The 12,425-nt window shown below is 33.7% G+C and overlaps 2 protein-coding genes across 6 annotated transcripts; one reads left to right on the top strand and one right to left on the bottom strand.

Moving 5' to 3' along the window:
• Positions 1 to 277: 277 nt before the first annotated feature.
• LOC120767608 (F-box-like/WD repeat-containing protein ebi) lies at positions 278 to 2,687 on the bottom strand. Its single transcript, XM_040093761.1, has 3 exons — positions 2,416 to 2,687; positions 1,285 to 2,354; positions 278 to 1,206 (listed from the first exon to the last, which is right to left on the bottom strand). Exons 1-3 carry the CDS (start codon positions 2,471 to 2,473, stop codon positions 361 to 363), a joined length of 1,974 nt encoding a protein of 657 aa, XP_039949695.1. The 5' UTR covers positions 2,474 to 2,687; the 3' UTR covers positions 278 to 360.
• Positions 2,688 to 2,939: 252 nt separating this feature from the next.
• On the top strand, positions 2,940 to 9,779 carry LOC120767606 (AP-2 complex subunit alpha). Of its 5 annotated transcripts, none has more exons than XM_040093759.1 (12): positions 3,076 to 3,351; positions 4,494 to 4,666; positions 4,799 to 4,976; positions 5,819 to 6,030; positions 6,091 to 6,284; positions 6,346 to 7,009; positions 7,079 to 7,266; positions 7,372 to 7,998; positions 8,069 to 8,342; positions 8,399 to 8,682; positions 8,752 to 8,956; positions 9,022 to 9,779. In XM_040093759.1, the coding sequence occupies exons 3-12, from the start codon at positions 4,913 to 4,915 to the stop codon at positions 9,097 to 9,099; spliced, it is 2,790 nt and encodes a 929-aa protein (XP_039949693.1). In that variant the 5' UTR covers positions 3,076 to 3,351; positions 4,494 to 4,666; positions 4,799 to 4,912; the 3' UTR covers positions 9,100 to 9,779. The 5 variants fall into 5 exon arrangements, with proteins under 5 accessions (XP_039949690.1, XP_039949693.1, XP_039949692.1 ...); XM_040093758.1 differs by having other exon boundaries at positions 4,796 to 4,976; XM_040093756.1 differs by lacking the exon at positions 3,076 to 3,351 and adding an exon at positions 2,940 to 3,010 and having other exon boundaries at positions 4,494 to 4,976.
• Positions 9,780 to 12,425: the final 2,646 nt, after the last annotated feature.

Below are 12,425 nucleotides of genomic sequence, written 5' to 3'. Positions count from 1 at the left end.
GTCAAAAGCATCTTCGATGTCTAGGAAGATGCATAACATTACTCCGTAATCTCCAAAATTAGCAGGTTCAGAACAGTATTAGTTGTCTGCCCGCTCCGTAAGCCTGCTGCTTTGCATGCAGTGGTGCAATTTTAATATTAACCGGTAGTTCTGGAAACTTCCATCTGCAAATGTTGTGGGCCTTGCATATATTATTTTACAAAATTATAAAAATATACTAATCATTGTGCCTTGAAATCTACATCAAAGCAAAAAAATATATTTTTAATGCTAATGCTTTTAATGTTTCATTTTTTTAATATAAAATGTTCAAATGCTTATAATAATTGTTAATATATCAGCTAATATTTAAACTAAATTCTAGATTTTTCTTAAATCCAACACAAAAACGCTACCATCCGAAGCGCTGGCTCCCACTTTAGTGCCCTTGGAATTCCAACAGACCTCAAAAATACCACCTGTGCCTTTGTAACTGTGCACTAACTGTCCCGACTGAGTACTCCAAATATGTACACATTTATCGAAACTTCCTGACGCTAAATATTTTCCATCTGGACTAAATGCTACCGAATAGACAGGCTCTGTATGTTTCGTAAGAGTATGAATGCATGTACCACGCTCAACATCCCATAGACGTACGGTGGAGTCAAATGACGCGGAAGCAAGTATTAGATTCGTGTTAGGATTTTGTGTTCCTGGTCCAGTGGGAGACCATTTGATTGTATAGATTTCCTTAGAATGTGCTTGTAAATCATGACAGCATTTGTCTTGCTTCATACTCCAAATTTTCAGTGTCATATCGTCTGAGCAGGAGGCAAGCAATTGACCCTGTGGACACCACTTTATAGCGTTCACCTCATTAGTATGACCTTTAAATGTTTTAATGGGCATATCTGAGCCAAGACGACACACATGGATACGTTGATCAGTACTGCACGAAGCGAATGATACATTTGTTTGCCAATCAACATCGAGTGCGGGTGCATTGTGGAAAGAAAATTGTTGGTTGCATTGTCCAGTAGAAGCATCCCAGATTATAGTAGTTTTATCAACACCAGCCGATAGTATATAATTACCCCTTTTATTCCATTTTAATGCAAATATTGGACCTTTATGTTGACCGAGAGTTGATGCTAAGCGACCATCTGTTTTCCATATGCGTGCGTACCCATCATAACTGCCAGTAGCTAGCAAGGTGCCATCGCACTACAAAAATGTAAGTTTTTAAATGTGTACATTTTTATTTGCAAACAATATAATTTTTAAGCATTTACGTGTACCTACATTCCAATCTAATGATGTAACGTCTTTGTTGCTTGGAACTTCTGCACCTCCCTTTTGAATGCAATGTCGTAAAACTAATTGATTAGGGCTACTGGTTGCATCAGACATATCCCATATGCGTGCAGTGCTATCACCAGAACCACTTGCAAGAAGGTCTCTGCTGGGATTCCAGGCACATATGAATACTTCGCTCTCATGTCCACGTAAAACTGTTGCTTTTGAGGCAGGTATCTCAATTCCTTGATCGATATCCATTGGTTCTGTTCCTGTTGTTGAAGTAGTATTACCCAATTGTATCTGGGTCAAAATATCAGAGCTGCCTGGAGCAGGGTTATTATTAGTAGCACTACCGCTTGAAGTAGTAGTGGTACCGGCTCCTGAAATATTTGTTCCAGTTGTTGAACCGGTTACTACTGAATTCGTGGTTGCTGTTGGTTCATTGACATTAGCGTTAGTACCCGCGTTAATGCCGTTATTGACATTTGTATTTGTTGTAAGTTCATTTGTGGCTAAAGAACTGCCAGATGTTGTTTCGGAGGGGTTGGCCTTTTTATTTCCAGTTGAAGATGCGTCACTAGTTGTCCCAGCTGTACTATTAGCAGTTCCGACGGATGGTGCAACAGACGTTGAACTATTTGCAGCTGAATTAGTATTACTATCAGTTTCATTAGAATCAGCAGATGCGGATGGAGCTCCTCCGGAGTTTTGTTCATTGTTTGTTGAAGCTCCTGGAGCATTACCCTCGGATTTTACTTCCGATTTTACAACACCACCTGTTGTCGTTGACGATGCAGCTGCGCTACTGCTGTCCGCACTGGCTTTCCCAGGTTCTGATTTTACAGCTGCTGGTTTTGGTGGCTTTACTTCGGGCATAACGGCATCAATTAAACTTAACCCTTCAACTGAACGTCCAGCTTCACCATCTTCTCCAACGCTCCATTCAACTTCTGTATACATTAGGCCTTTCTGAAGAATAGTGAGAAGAGCAGCCGGTGGTACCAAAGCGCCATTTATGTTGCTTTGTGAAATATGAGATTCCACACCAAACACAAAAGCCGAATGTACAAAACCTATTTAATGTTGACATTTTTAAAAATTTTGTGATATTTAGTAAAAAATATAACATTTTACCAGATTCTTGCAGATATCTATAAACCAAAAAGTTTACTTCGTCGCTGGAAAAACTCATTTTTGCTCTCAATGTTCAGACTTTTTCCAATATCCTTTTACTAATATTTTCCTCGAAATTTTTTCTCGCGTTTATGATACGTTATTATCATGTAACGTTTAGAGATATTTATTTAGGTTTATGCATAATTAAAAACATACAAAAGCCAAAATTAATCAATCCTGTGAATTTAACTTATTGCATTTTTGACGTGTTATTTTATTTTACGTCATGAAGTTAGCTGTGAAACGCAAAATAATTGATATCACATTATGGGAATCTTCAGCATTTAGCGTAATTATACGTAACACTAATAAATAAATCAAGATATATTTAATATTATCTAACTTGTGACGTATTTATATTTTTACATTTAATTATTTATGTTTGTGTTCATACAATTTTATTTAAATTTTTTTCATGCAACACACAAAAGTTGGGCATCACTTCGAGATGTAAGCGCCGGTCTATTGTGACTTCTATATATTGCAAATATTTGTAGAAGGGCAGCACTGCTGAGGAAAAGCGAAATCAGAGAAGACTGTGTAAAAAGTCAACGTAAGGAAAAATCAATAAAAATTTTCATTTTCAGTAGTGCTGTATTGTATTGTATGCAGAAATTTTGTTAAATAAGCTAGCTAAATATTTAATGGCGTTTAAAGTGAATTAATTAAACAGTTGTACATGAATATATAAGCTATAAGAAAAGTGGTTTTGCTACGCCCATTTTGACCGAATACGCCAGAGTCGCAGAAAGAAATTGAAATTATTGTTAAAGAAGCCGTCGTGTCGAAGTCGCGATCGGTGTCTCGTCTTTCGATGCTGCAATCTTCTATAAATCTTAATTCAAGACCAATTTGTTAAAATTGCCGTCGCCAATTGGAACAAATAAATCAAAAGTAAGCCGTACAAATTAATTGAAAGTGTCCATCCTATAAATATAGGTTTATTACAACTATTTCGCCTTCGTCATCGCTTAAGCAGTTAGGGGCGTTTAGCTAAAAGTCGATAGAGTCAGTCATATTAGTAAAGCGATAAAATAGCTCTTGCTATATAAAAGAATAAAATTTATGCCACTAAGCAAAAATTTAAATTATCAGAAAATTTGAAATTGAAATGTTCTACCTTAAAAAGCCGGTTAATTATCGTTTAGCTGAATTTGAAAGAATAATTATTCAACTTGCATTCTTTTGCTTGCAGATGTATATGCATAAAAATATGGCTGATAGTAAGGTATATTAAACTGTGCCAACGTCACATTGCATTTATTGTTTATATAGAGATTTTAATGAAAATTACAATTGGGAAATAATGGTTGATAGATGTATTAACTGTATTTTTTTTAATAATTATACGAAATCGAAATATCAATAACTACATTTTGTATATAACAAATATATTTTCAAATTTATATTTGTAACTAACACATAATTATTTATGTGAAAATGTTTTTTTTTTTACAAAAACTCAAGTACCGATAAATTTTCTATCCCTATAAAATTTTATTTATGCTATAATCTTCCCCAATGATACGATGTTATAATTGCTTTAGAGCACAACTGAGTACTTAGAATAAATAACATTATTTTTTTTTTAATAAAATGATAATATTATATTTTAGTTGAGAAAATCATTTAAGTGCATAATCATTTGTTGTCGTTGTAACATTTGCTGTATTGAACGAGCTTTTACGAAAACATTTAGTATATATGTACATATGTACTAGAAAGATATGTACGTACTACTATATACTACATATGTAAAAAACAAATTTAAATAAAGCGAAGTTGAACTGTTTTATATATATTTGGCAAATAATTGCATACATTATTTATTTATAAATTATATATACAAATGTTGGTGATTATGGGGTCAATATCAGACTCAATCGTCCGCTTATGTAAATATATACACTATATATATTTATTTGCATATATAAAAAAAGGTTTTCGTTTAAAATTTAACGTAATGAATTATGTTGTAATAAATACACTACATAATATTTATTTATCTTTGTTTTTCTTTTACTATTTCTCTAAAGATACCGATTTAACGCACAGCGAATCACTGCTTTTGTTAATCAGCCAATCGCTAGTAACGGGTGCAACTAAAGTCAAACAAAAGCAACTCGGCTGGCTTCTTATCTGCCTTCATTGCGGCAGCCTCTGCGTTTATTAACGTGCTCATCGAAACCAATATTCCCAGGCGGACTACGTAAGTTTCGCCTTTTGGGTATTATCGCATAGAACTCAACTGCATAAATAAACACCGGCGATTTACATATTAGTTTCATTTTGTAAATATTCGTTCGTATTCACTGTAACATTGAAACTCAAATCTTAGCAGTGGGCTCTGCAGCATCACCAAGATTCACGGAATATTGTCGTTGAACACAAAAGTAAAGGTTTCTTATCGCAGAGGTTTTGAAGTAAATCGGCGAAAATTAATAAATTAACCACAATGGCACCTGTGCGGGGGGACGGTATGAGAGGTTTAGCGGTTTTTATATCGGATATAAGAAATTGTAAGTATTTCTCAATATGTGGATAATTCATAAAGTTATTGTATGATTGAAAGCGTTTAAACTTTCCAACACAATCGAACATTGCTTTCTCTGATAAGTATATATGTATGTATGTACATGTGTTCACGTACATACATACATGTGCACACATAGCAATTTATTTTACTTAAATGGTGTTCGTATCGCAGGGGCGTAAAAACACACATCTAAAACATAGAATAAAGCGTTGCAGCAATTGCTGGTCAGCGACATTTTTCGCTTTAATTTTCATATCACTGATTTACAGTAACATTTGCAAGTGTGTTTTCGGTGTCGTAAACGGTCGGAGAAATTTCCCGTAGGAAAACAATTGTTCGTATGCTTTATTATGTATATGTTGGTTCAAATTTTGTGCGACCGTAGTAAGTGGCTGGTACTGCTTGGCGCCAAGTTTTTAAGAATTGATTGGCACATCACGATGCAGAGGACGCATTTTAATTGAGTGATACCAAATGGACAGACGAATGTTTGTTACATTTGCATCCAACATACATACACGTATACAGTCTTCGTATGAACCGTACACATTTATTTTAATTCAATTTCTTTCATATACAAAAATTACTTTACTTTGACTTCAATTATTTTATTGAAAGTCATATAACTCGTAAAAAGTCTTATAAAATACTAGCAAATTTTTAGTAAAGTATTATACACACATACGCACTAGTAATATAATTAATTTTGAAAATTCTAAATGAATTTATAATAACTTCACAGTTTCATTTTGAAGTAAAAGTCTAATTTGCGAGAAAGACTCTCATAAATTTTTAATAATGTAATATATGTATATATTTTAACAGGTAAAAGTAAAGAGGCCGAAGTGAAGCGCATCAATAAGGAGCTCGCCAATATACGTAGCAAATTCAAAGGCGACAAGACGCTCGACGGCTATCAAAAGAAAAAATATGTGTGTAAGCTATTGTTTATTTTTCTATTGGGACATGACATCGACTTTGGCCACATGGAGGCGGTCAATTTACTCTCTTCAAACAAATATTCCGAAAAACAAATTGTATGTATTATGAACTAAGTATAATTAACAATTAAATATCTTATTATAATATATTTTAAGGGTTACCTATTCATTTCGGTCTTGGTGAACACCAATAGCGATTTAATACGCTTGATCATACAGTCGATCAAAAATGATTTGCAATCCCGTAACCCTGTTCATGTGAACTTGGCACTGCAGTGTATTGCTAATATTGGTAGTCGAGATATGGCTGAATCATTCTCGAATGAGATACCAAAGTTATTGGTATCGGGGTGAGTATCTTCTTCTCTTGTAAACTGTGGTTGCGTCATTATGTTCCTTTATTCACTGCAGTGACACAATGGATGTTGTAAAACAATCGGCGGCGCTCTGTCTTCTACGTTTATTCCGTTCCAGTCCAGATATAATACCAGGCGGCGAGTGGACTTCGCGCATCATTCATTTGCTCAACGATCAACATATGGGCGTGGTAACAGCGGCCACTTCATTGATAGATGCTCTTGTTAAGCGCAATCCAGAGGAGTATAAAGGTTGCGTAAATCTAGCTGTTTCGCGTCTCTCACGCATTGTTACAGCCAGTTATACGGATTTACAAGATTACACATATTATTTTGTGCCAGCGCCATGGTTGTCGGTGAAGTTATTGCGCTTGCTGCAAAACTACAATCCAGTTACTGAAGAGCCTGGTGTGCGAGCACGTTTGAATGAAACACTGGAGACTATTTTGAATAAGGCACAGGAGCCACCGAAGAGTAAAAAAGTTCAACATTCGAATGCCAAGAATGCAGTCTTGTTCGAGGCTATAAACTTAATTATCCATAGTGATAGTGAGCCGAATTTGTTGGTTCGTGCCTGCAATCAATTGGGACAGTTTTTGAGTAATCGCGAGACGAATTTGCGTTATTTGGCATTAGAGTCAATGTGCCATTTGGCCACGTCGGAGTTTTCCCATGAAGAAGTAAAGAAACATCAGGAGGTTGTCATTTTATCTATGAAGGTAAGACAACATGAGCTCAGTTGTATAGTGTTACAGATTTTTATAACAATTTTTCTCATTTATCTACAGATGGAAAAGGACGTTTCGGTGCGTCAAATGGCTGTGGATTTGTTGTATGCCATGTGCGATCGTGGCAATGCTGAGGAAATTGTACAAGAAATGCTCAATTACTTGGAGACAGCTGACTACTCCATACGCGAAGAAATGGTGCTTAAAGTGGCGATATTGGCTGAGAAATACGCTACTGATTACACTTGGTACGCAAAGAAAAAAAAGTTAAAATAATACATGTAAAATACCTTATACCCTAAACTTAGATTATGAAAATAGAAAATATAAATTGAAATATCTCTTTTGTAAAGGTATGTGGATGTCATTCTCAATCTTATACGTATTGCTGGCGATTACGTTTCCGAGGAAGTGTGGTATCGTGTCATACAGATTGTAATTAATCGGGAAGAAGTTCAAGGCTATGCTGCCAAAACTGTTTTCGAAGCTCTGCAGGCACCAGCTTGTCATGAAAATATGGTTAAAGTAGGCGGATATATACTAGGCGAATTTGGCAATCTGATCGCTGGTGACTCACGCTCCGCTCCGCTCGTACAATTCAAATTATTGCACTCGAAATATCACCTTTGCTCACCTATGACACGCGCATTGTTGCTATCCACCTACATTAAATTTATAAATCTGTTCCCTGAGATACGCACCAACATTCAGGAAGTGTTCCGTCAACATAGTAATTTACGCTCCGCGGATGCTGAATTGCAACAGCGTGCAAGCGAATACTTGCAATTGAGTATTGTGGCATCGACCGATGTTTTGGCGACTGTGCTAGAGGAGATGCCATCATTCCCCGAGAGGGAAAGTTCGATTTTGGCCGTTTTGAAGAAGAAGAAACCTGGCCGTGTGCCCGAAAATGAAATACGCGAGTCAAAGAGCCCAGCACCAAATGCGATGGCGCAGAATAACGTAATCGTAAATCACAAGTACGTTTATCATAATTGATTCCATTTGTTCAAGGCTTAACATTGTTCCAAAAATTATATCTTACCACAGAGTAAATAGCAATGCCAATGCAGATTTGTTAGGTTTGAGTACACCACCAGCTGGTTTGAATAACACTGGAGGTAGTGGAACTTTAATCGATGTATTAGGCGATATCTATGGCAATAACAATGCGGCGACTTACAACTCCAAAAAGTTCCTCTTCAAGAATAATGGTGTGCTTTTTGAAAATGAAATGCTGCAAATCGGTGTAAAGAGTGAATTTCGACAAAACCTTGGGCGTTTAGGCTTATTTTATGGCAATAAGACACAAATACCTTTGACGGTAATTACATTGACAATTTTTTAGTTTTGTCTTAATTAATATGATTTGTTATGTAGAATTTTATGCCAGTTCTCCAATGGAGTGCAGAGGATGCATTGAAGCTTAATGTCCAAGTAAAACCCGTTGACCCCACACTGGAAGCTGGCGCACAAATTCAGCAACTACTCACCGCTGAATGCATTGAGGACTACGCGGATGCACCCACAATCGAGGTGAATTTCCGCTATAATAATGTGCCACAGAAATTCAGCATAAAGTTGCCACTGACGTTAAATAAATTTTTTGAGCCCACGGAAATGAATGGCGAGTCATTTTTCGCACGATGGAAAAATTTAGGCGGGTAAGTTGAGCCCCTATGTTACTTAAAAAAAAAAATTCAACTATATATCCATATGATCGTATTACACAGCGAACAACAAAGAGCACAAAAGGTCTTCAAGGCACAGCAGCCATTGGATCTGCCGGGTGCACGCAATAAGCTTATGGGATTCGGTATGCAATTATTGGACAATGTGGACCCTAATCCCGATAATATGGTATGTGCGGGCATTATACACACGCAAACGCAACAGGTGGGCTGTCTGTTGCGACTGGAACCGAATAAACAAGCGCAGGTTTGTGTTTTATTATTTTCTATGGCTTTGTAATATTCTTAATCTACACTTTGAATTAATTGCAGATGTTTCGACTTACTATACGCGCTAGCAAAGAAACCGTTACCCGCGAAATATGTGATCTACTTTCAGATCAATTTTAAAAAACTAAATATGAACAACCTTCTATGCGTAGGCTAAAAAGTAAATATTCAATAAAAAAACAACCTAAACTGATTAAGACACTACTTGAGCGCTTACATAGGCTCCGGTCATTTTGTTATTAAGCAAAAAACAGACAGAGATACAAAAATACATAACGAAAATTATAATAAAAATTACTATCTCCTATTTAGCACAATTCACAAATCTAAAGGCAACACCTTTTATCAATATATACATAAAAAGAGTATATGAAAGAAAATTACAAATGTGTGAACAAATGTATAGCTTTTGCAAAACATTAGCATAACAAATTGTGAGCAGTTTTTGTTTACAAATTTAGTTTTCCGTGTGTGCGTGTGTGAAAGTGATACGAAAATATGCGGATCTTTAAAATCGCGTTAAATAACTAGATCCACCACTGAATGATTGACATTTTTTGTTTGTTTGCCATTCATTCTAACCACACTATTTCAAACCACAGTTTCACAAAATAATAATAATCGCAATGTTTGTTCGTTAAGGATTATAATAGAAACATAAAATGTAATATTGAAAGTTCGTTGAAATCGATCAGATATAAAACGATACAAGCATAATATTTTAAGTTGAAACCTAAAATTGTTTTACAATTGCAACCTATGTATGCGAATAAATATGTAATTTATTATTTTTACATAAACATTTGTTTGCTTAAAAATATGTTTGAAGGAAAACAATAATAATCAGTAGAAAACCAAATGTATAAAGGAAACACGAAAAATAGCAGTACTTTTAAAACAAAAACAAAGAATAATTGAAATACAACTTTATCTCTAATACAAAAGGGGCGTAAGCATGATGCTCGCCAGTATATGATAAGTCGAGTACATTTTGTGCACAGAATATTCAATGAAATTGAAAGTTAGTTCGGAAGCGTGTATTTCTCTATTTATCGACATGGCTTTCGTTAGAAAGGATTAAAGAATATACTGTACATACCTTTCGAATATATGAGTTCATAATACTTAATATGAATAGGGAGTTTTGTTGTAATATATAAATGTCGGACAAAACTTTTGTTATCGTTATATCATTATAAACTTCAGTAACTACTACTTGGTATTGTAGTATATGCATGCATTGATGTAAAGGAATTTAAATGAATTTAAATAATCTCATACTAGATAAATAATCTCACAAACGTGTTGAAAACCATGGATTTGCTGAACAAAATTAAATAGTATTAAAATAAAGTTGTTTGTTTGTGTTGTGCGATTAAGCGATTTTTGTATAATGCTTATTGAATGTTATATTTTCTCTTTCGTCTACTATTGACTTTGATGTAGTTGATGCCTATATCGTTCAACGTAAGTGTCTGAGAGCTTATATTTATTATACGCCAAATTTTGATCATTTGCAACAAAATCATATAATTTAATTGAAATTTCGGTTGAACTTACAAAAAAGCATTCCAAAAAAGAATAAATTAATTAAAATTTCGATACATTATTTTTGAACTAATAACAACTATAAAGAAGTTTGAAAAAATATAATTACTTAATCGCATAACCCGCTTATTTTGTATAAACTTATGAACTCAAAACACCTAGTGGCGAAATATACAAAGCATGCATAAGGTGCCGCTAACAGCTTAATGATATTACAATATACTTATTTATGTATTATTATTTTCATGCATTTAATGTAGTATAAATGTTCACAATCCAAATCATTACAACCTAACGAAAGAAATGTTATCCTGCTTTTTGTACTCATTACGTTTTCATAGTGATAAATAGTTGTAAGTTTACGAACAGTTGAATTTTATTGTGTTTTGTATTATTATATATTTTTATGCATAATTGGTAAAGTCGTCGATTTGGATTATGAACAATTTGATATTGTCGTTAAATGCAAATTACATAATATAGTGTATTCTCAAGTAGTGCTATTTATCGTACTGCTATAATGGTGTTATAGTATTAGTATAGTTAAAAACTTCTTTAGGTTACTTGTAAAATTTTTATATATTTCATATTTTTTACTACAGCACTCTCGCCACTCACAGTTCAACTTAATGTAATATTTATATTTGCTGTTCGATCAGCTGTTTCTGTTTTCACTTTTTTCTGATGTGCGCAAAGGCGAACATTGCAAATACAATGATTATTAATTAAAACTTGTAGTGATTAAGCGCCTTTTGTATGCGCTCACATGTTCCGCTTCACAACTCAATAGCAGATTATTAAATTACGAAAAATAGCACGACTTGTGAACTCCATAATAGTATTAAATGTAGTATTTGTCAAATGGTCAATATTGAATAAAGCTAGTTAAGCTACGACATTAAAAGCATTATGCTAACAGACAAACGAATAATAAAATTGAATAAAGTATATAAAATCTTATGTGAAAAATCTGCAACCACGAGTTATATTTACATACATATATACATATATAGATTCTGATAGCCGCCAATAATCGTACTAATACGTTATATATAGTACTGTTATTTTTTCACTCTACAATCACATAACCATCTGAAGTGTCAGTCAGTCAAAAAATCAACTACGCCACCTTTTTCTCGTGTTGGGAAATATCATTAACTATGTATACCCATACATTTTTTTCTAATGAAAAATGGAATTTATTCTGTACTATATGACTACGTACATACATATACACGTAATTACATAGCTATATTATGACTAGTTATTACTCAGTTTATAGTGTAATGGGAGCTTCAAAGTTAAAATTTAATTTAATTGCAGCAGCAGCATGTTATGTACAGTTAAACACACTTAAAACACATACCACAATATCATATACATATGTATGTATAGAGAATTTATGTATGTATTTATATTACAAATATAGATACACAAATTGATAAGTTTTTGAATATCTAATTTGTATTAAATAAATATTCATTACTTGCAAAATAATGCAATAGTAATAAATAAAAATTGTTGGTGAGAAATTTGCATATAATTTGGCAAATAATTGAATGTTGAACTAACTTAGAAAACAATAAAGTTGAACTTCACACCTATAATTCGAAACAGTTTATGAATTATCGTAATAAAATAATTCCATATTATTGTATATTTAAACACACATATATAAATTTAATAAAAATACAAACCAGGAATATACAAAAAAAAAGTGTGATTAATATTGAAACTTTTAACTATTTAATATTATTGCGACTAAGTTTGTTGTTGTTGAGTGAATTTATCTTAATGGTCAATATGTTTTTTCTTCTAGCTTTTTTTTAGTTCAAATGGGAATCGCACTAATATTGTTTCTAATTCTACTAATGATAATTTTATAAAAACACGAGCAA

This window comes from Bactrocera tryoni, chromosome 2 (genome assembly GCF_016617805.1).
Source record: "Bactrocera tryoni isolate S06 chromosome 2, CSIRO_BtryS06_freeze2, whole genome shotgun sequence".
Classification (NCBI taxonomy): Eukaryota; Metazoa; Arthropoda; class Insecta; order Diptera; family Tephritidae; genus Bactrocera; species Bactrocera tryoni.
Note: the sequence above shows the minus strand (reverse complement) of the source record. Positions and strands in the feature narration are given on the sequence as shown.

What these genes read in the sequence shown, in the direction of transcription:
- LOC120767606 (XM_040093756.1), top strand. Translation starts at nt 4,913, where the DNA reads ATGGCACCTGTGCGGGGGGACGGTATGAGAGGTTTAGCGGTTTTTATA. An exon ending in CCAAAGTTATTGGTATCGGG is followed by an intron (nt 6,285 to 6,345) that starts GTGAGTATCTTC and finishes TATTCACTGCAG; the next exon opens with TGACACAATGGATGTTGTAA. An exon ending in AACCGAATAAACAAGCGCAG is followed by an intron (nt 8,957 to 9,021) that starts GTTTGTGTTTTA and finishes AATTAATTGCAG; the next exon opens with ATGTTTCGACTTACTATACG.
- LOC120767608 (XM_040093761.1), bottom strand. Translation starts at nt 2,473, where the DNA reads ATGAGTTTTTCCAGCGACGAAGTAAACTTTTTGGTTTATAGATATCTG. An exon ending in TAGATATCTGCAAGAATCTG is followed by an intron (nt 2,355 to 2,415) that starts GTAAAATGTTAT and finishes AACATTAAATAG; the next exon opens with GTTTTGTACATTCGGCTTTT. An exon ending in TTACATCATTAGATTGGAAT is followed by an intron (nt 1,207 to 1,284) that starts GTAGGTACACGT and finishes ACATTTTTGTAG; the next exon opens with TGCGATGGCACCTTGCTAGC.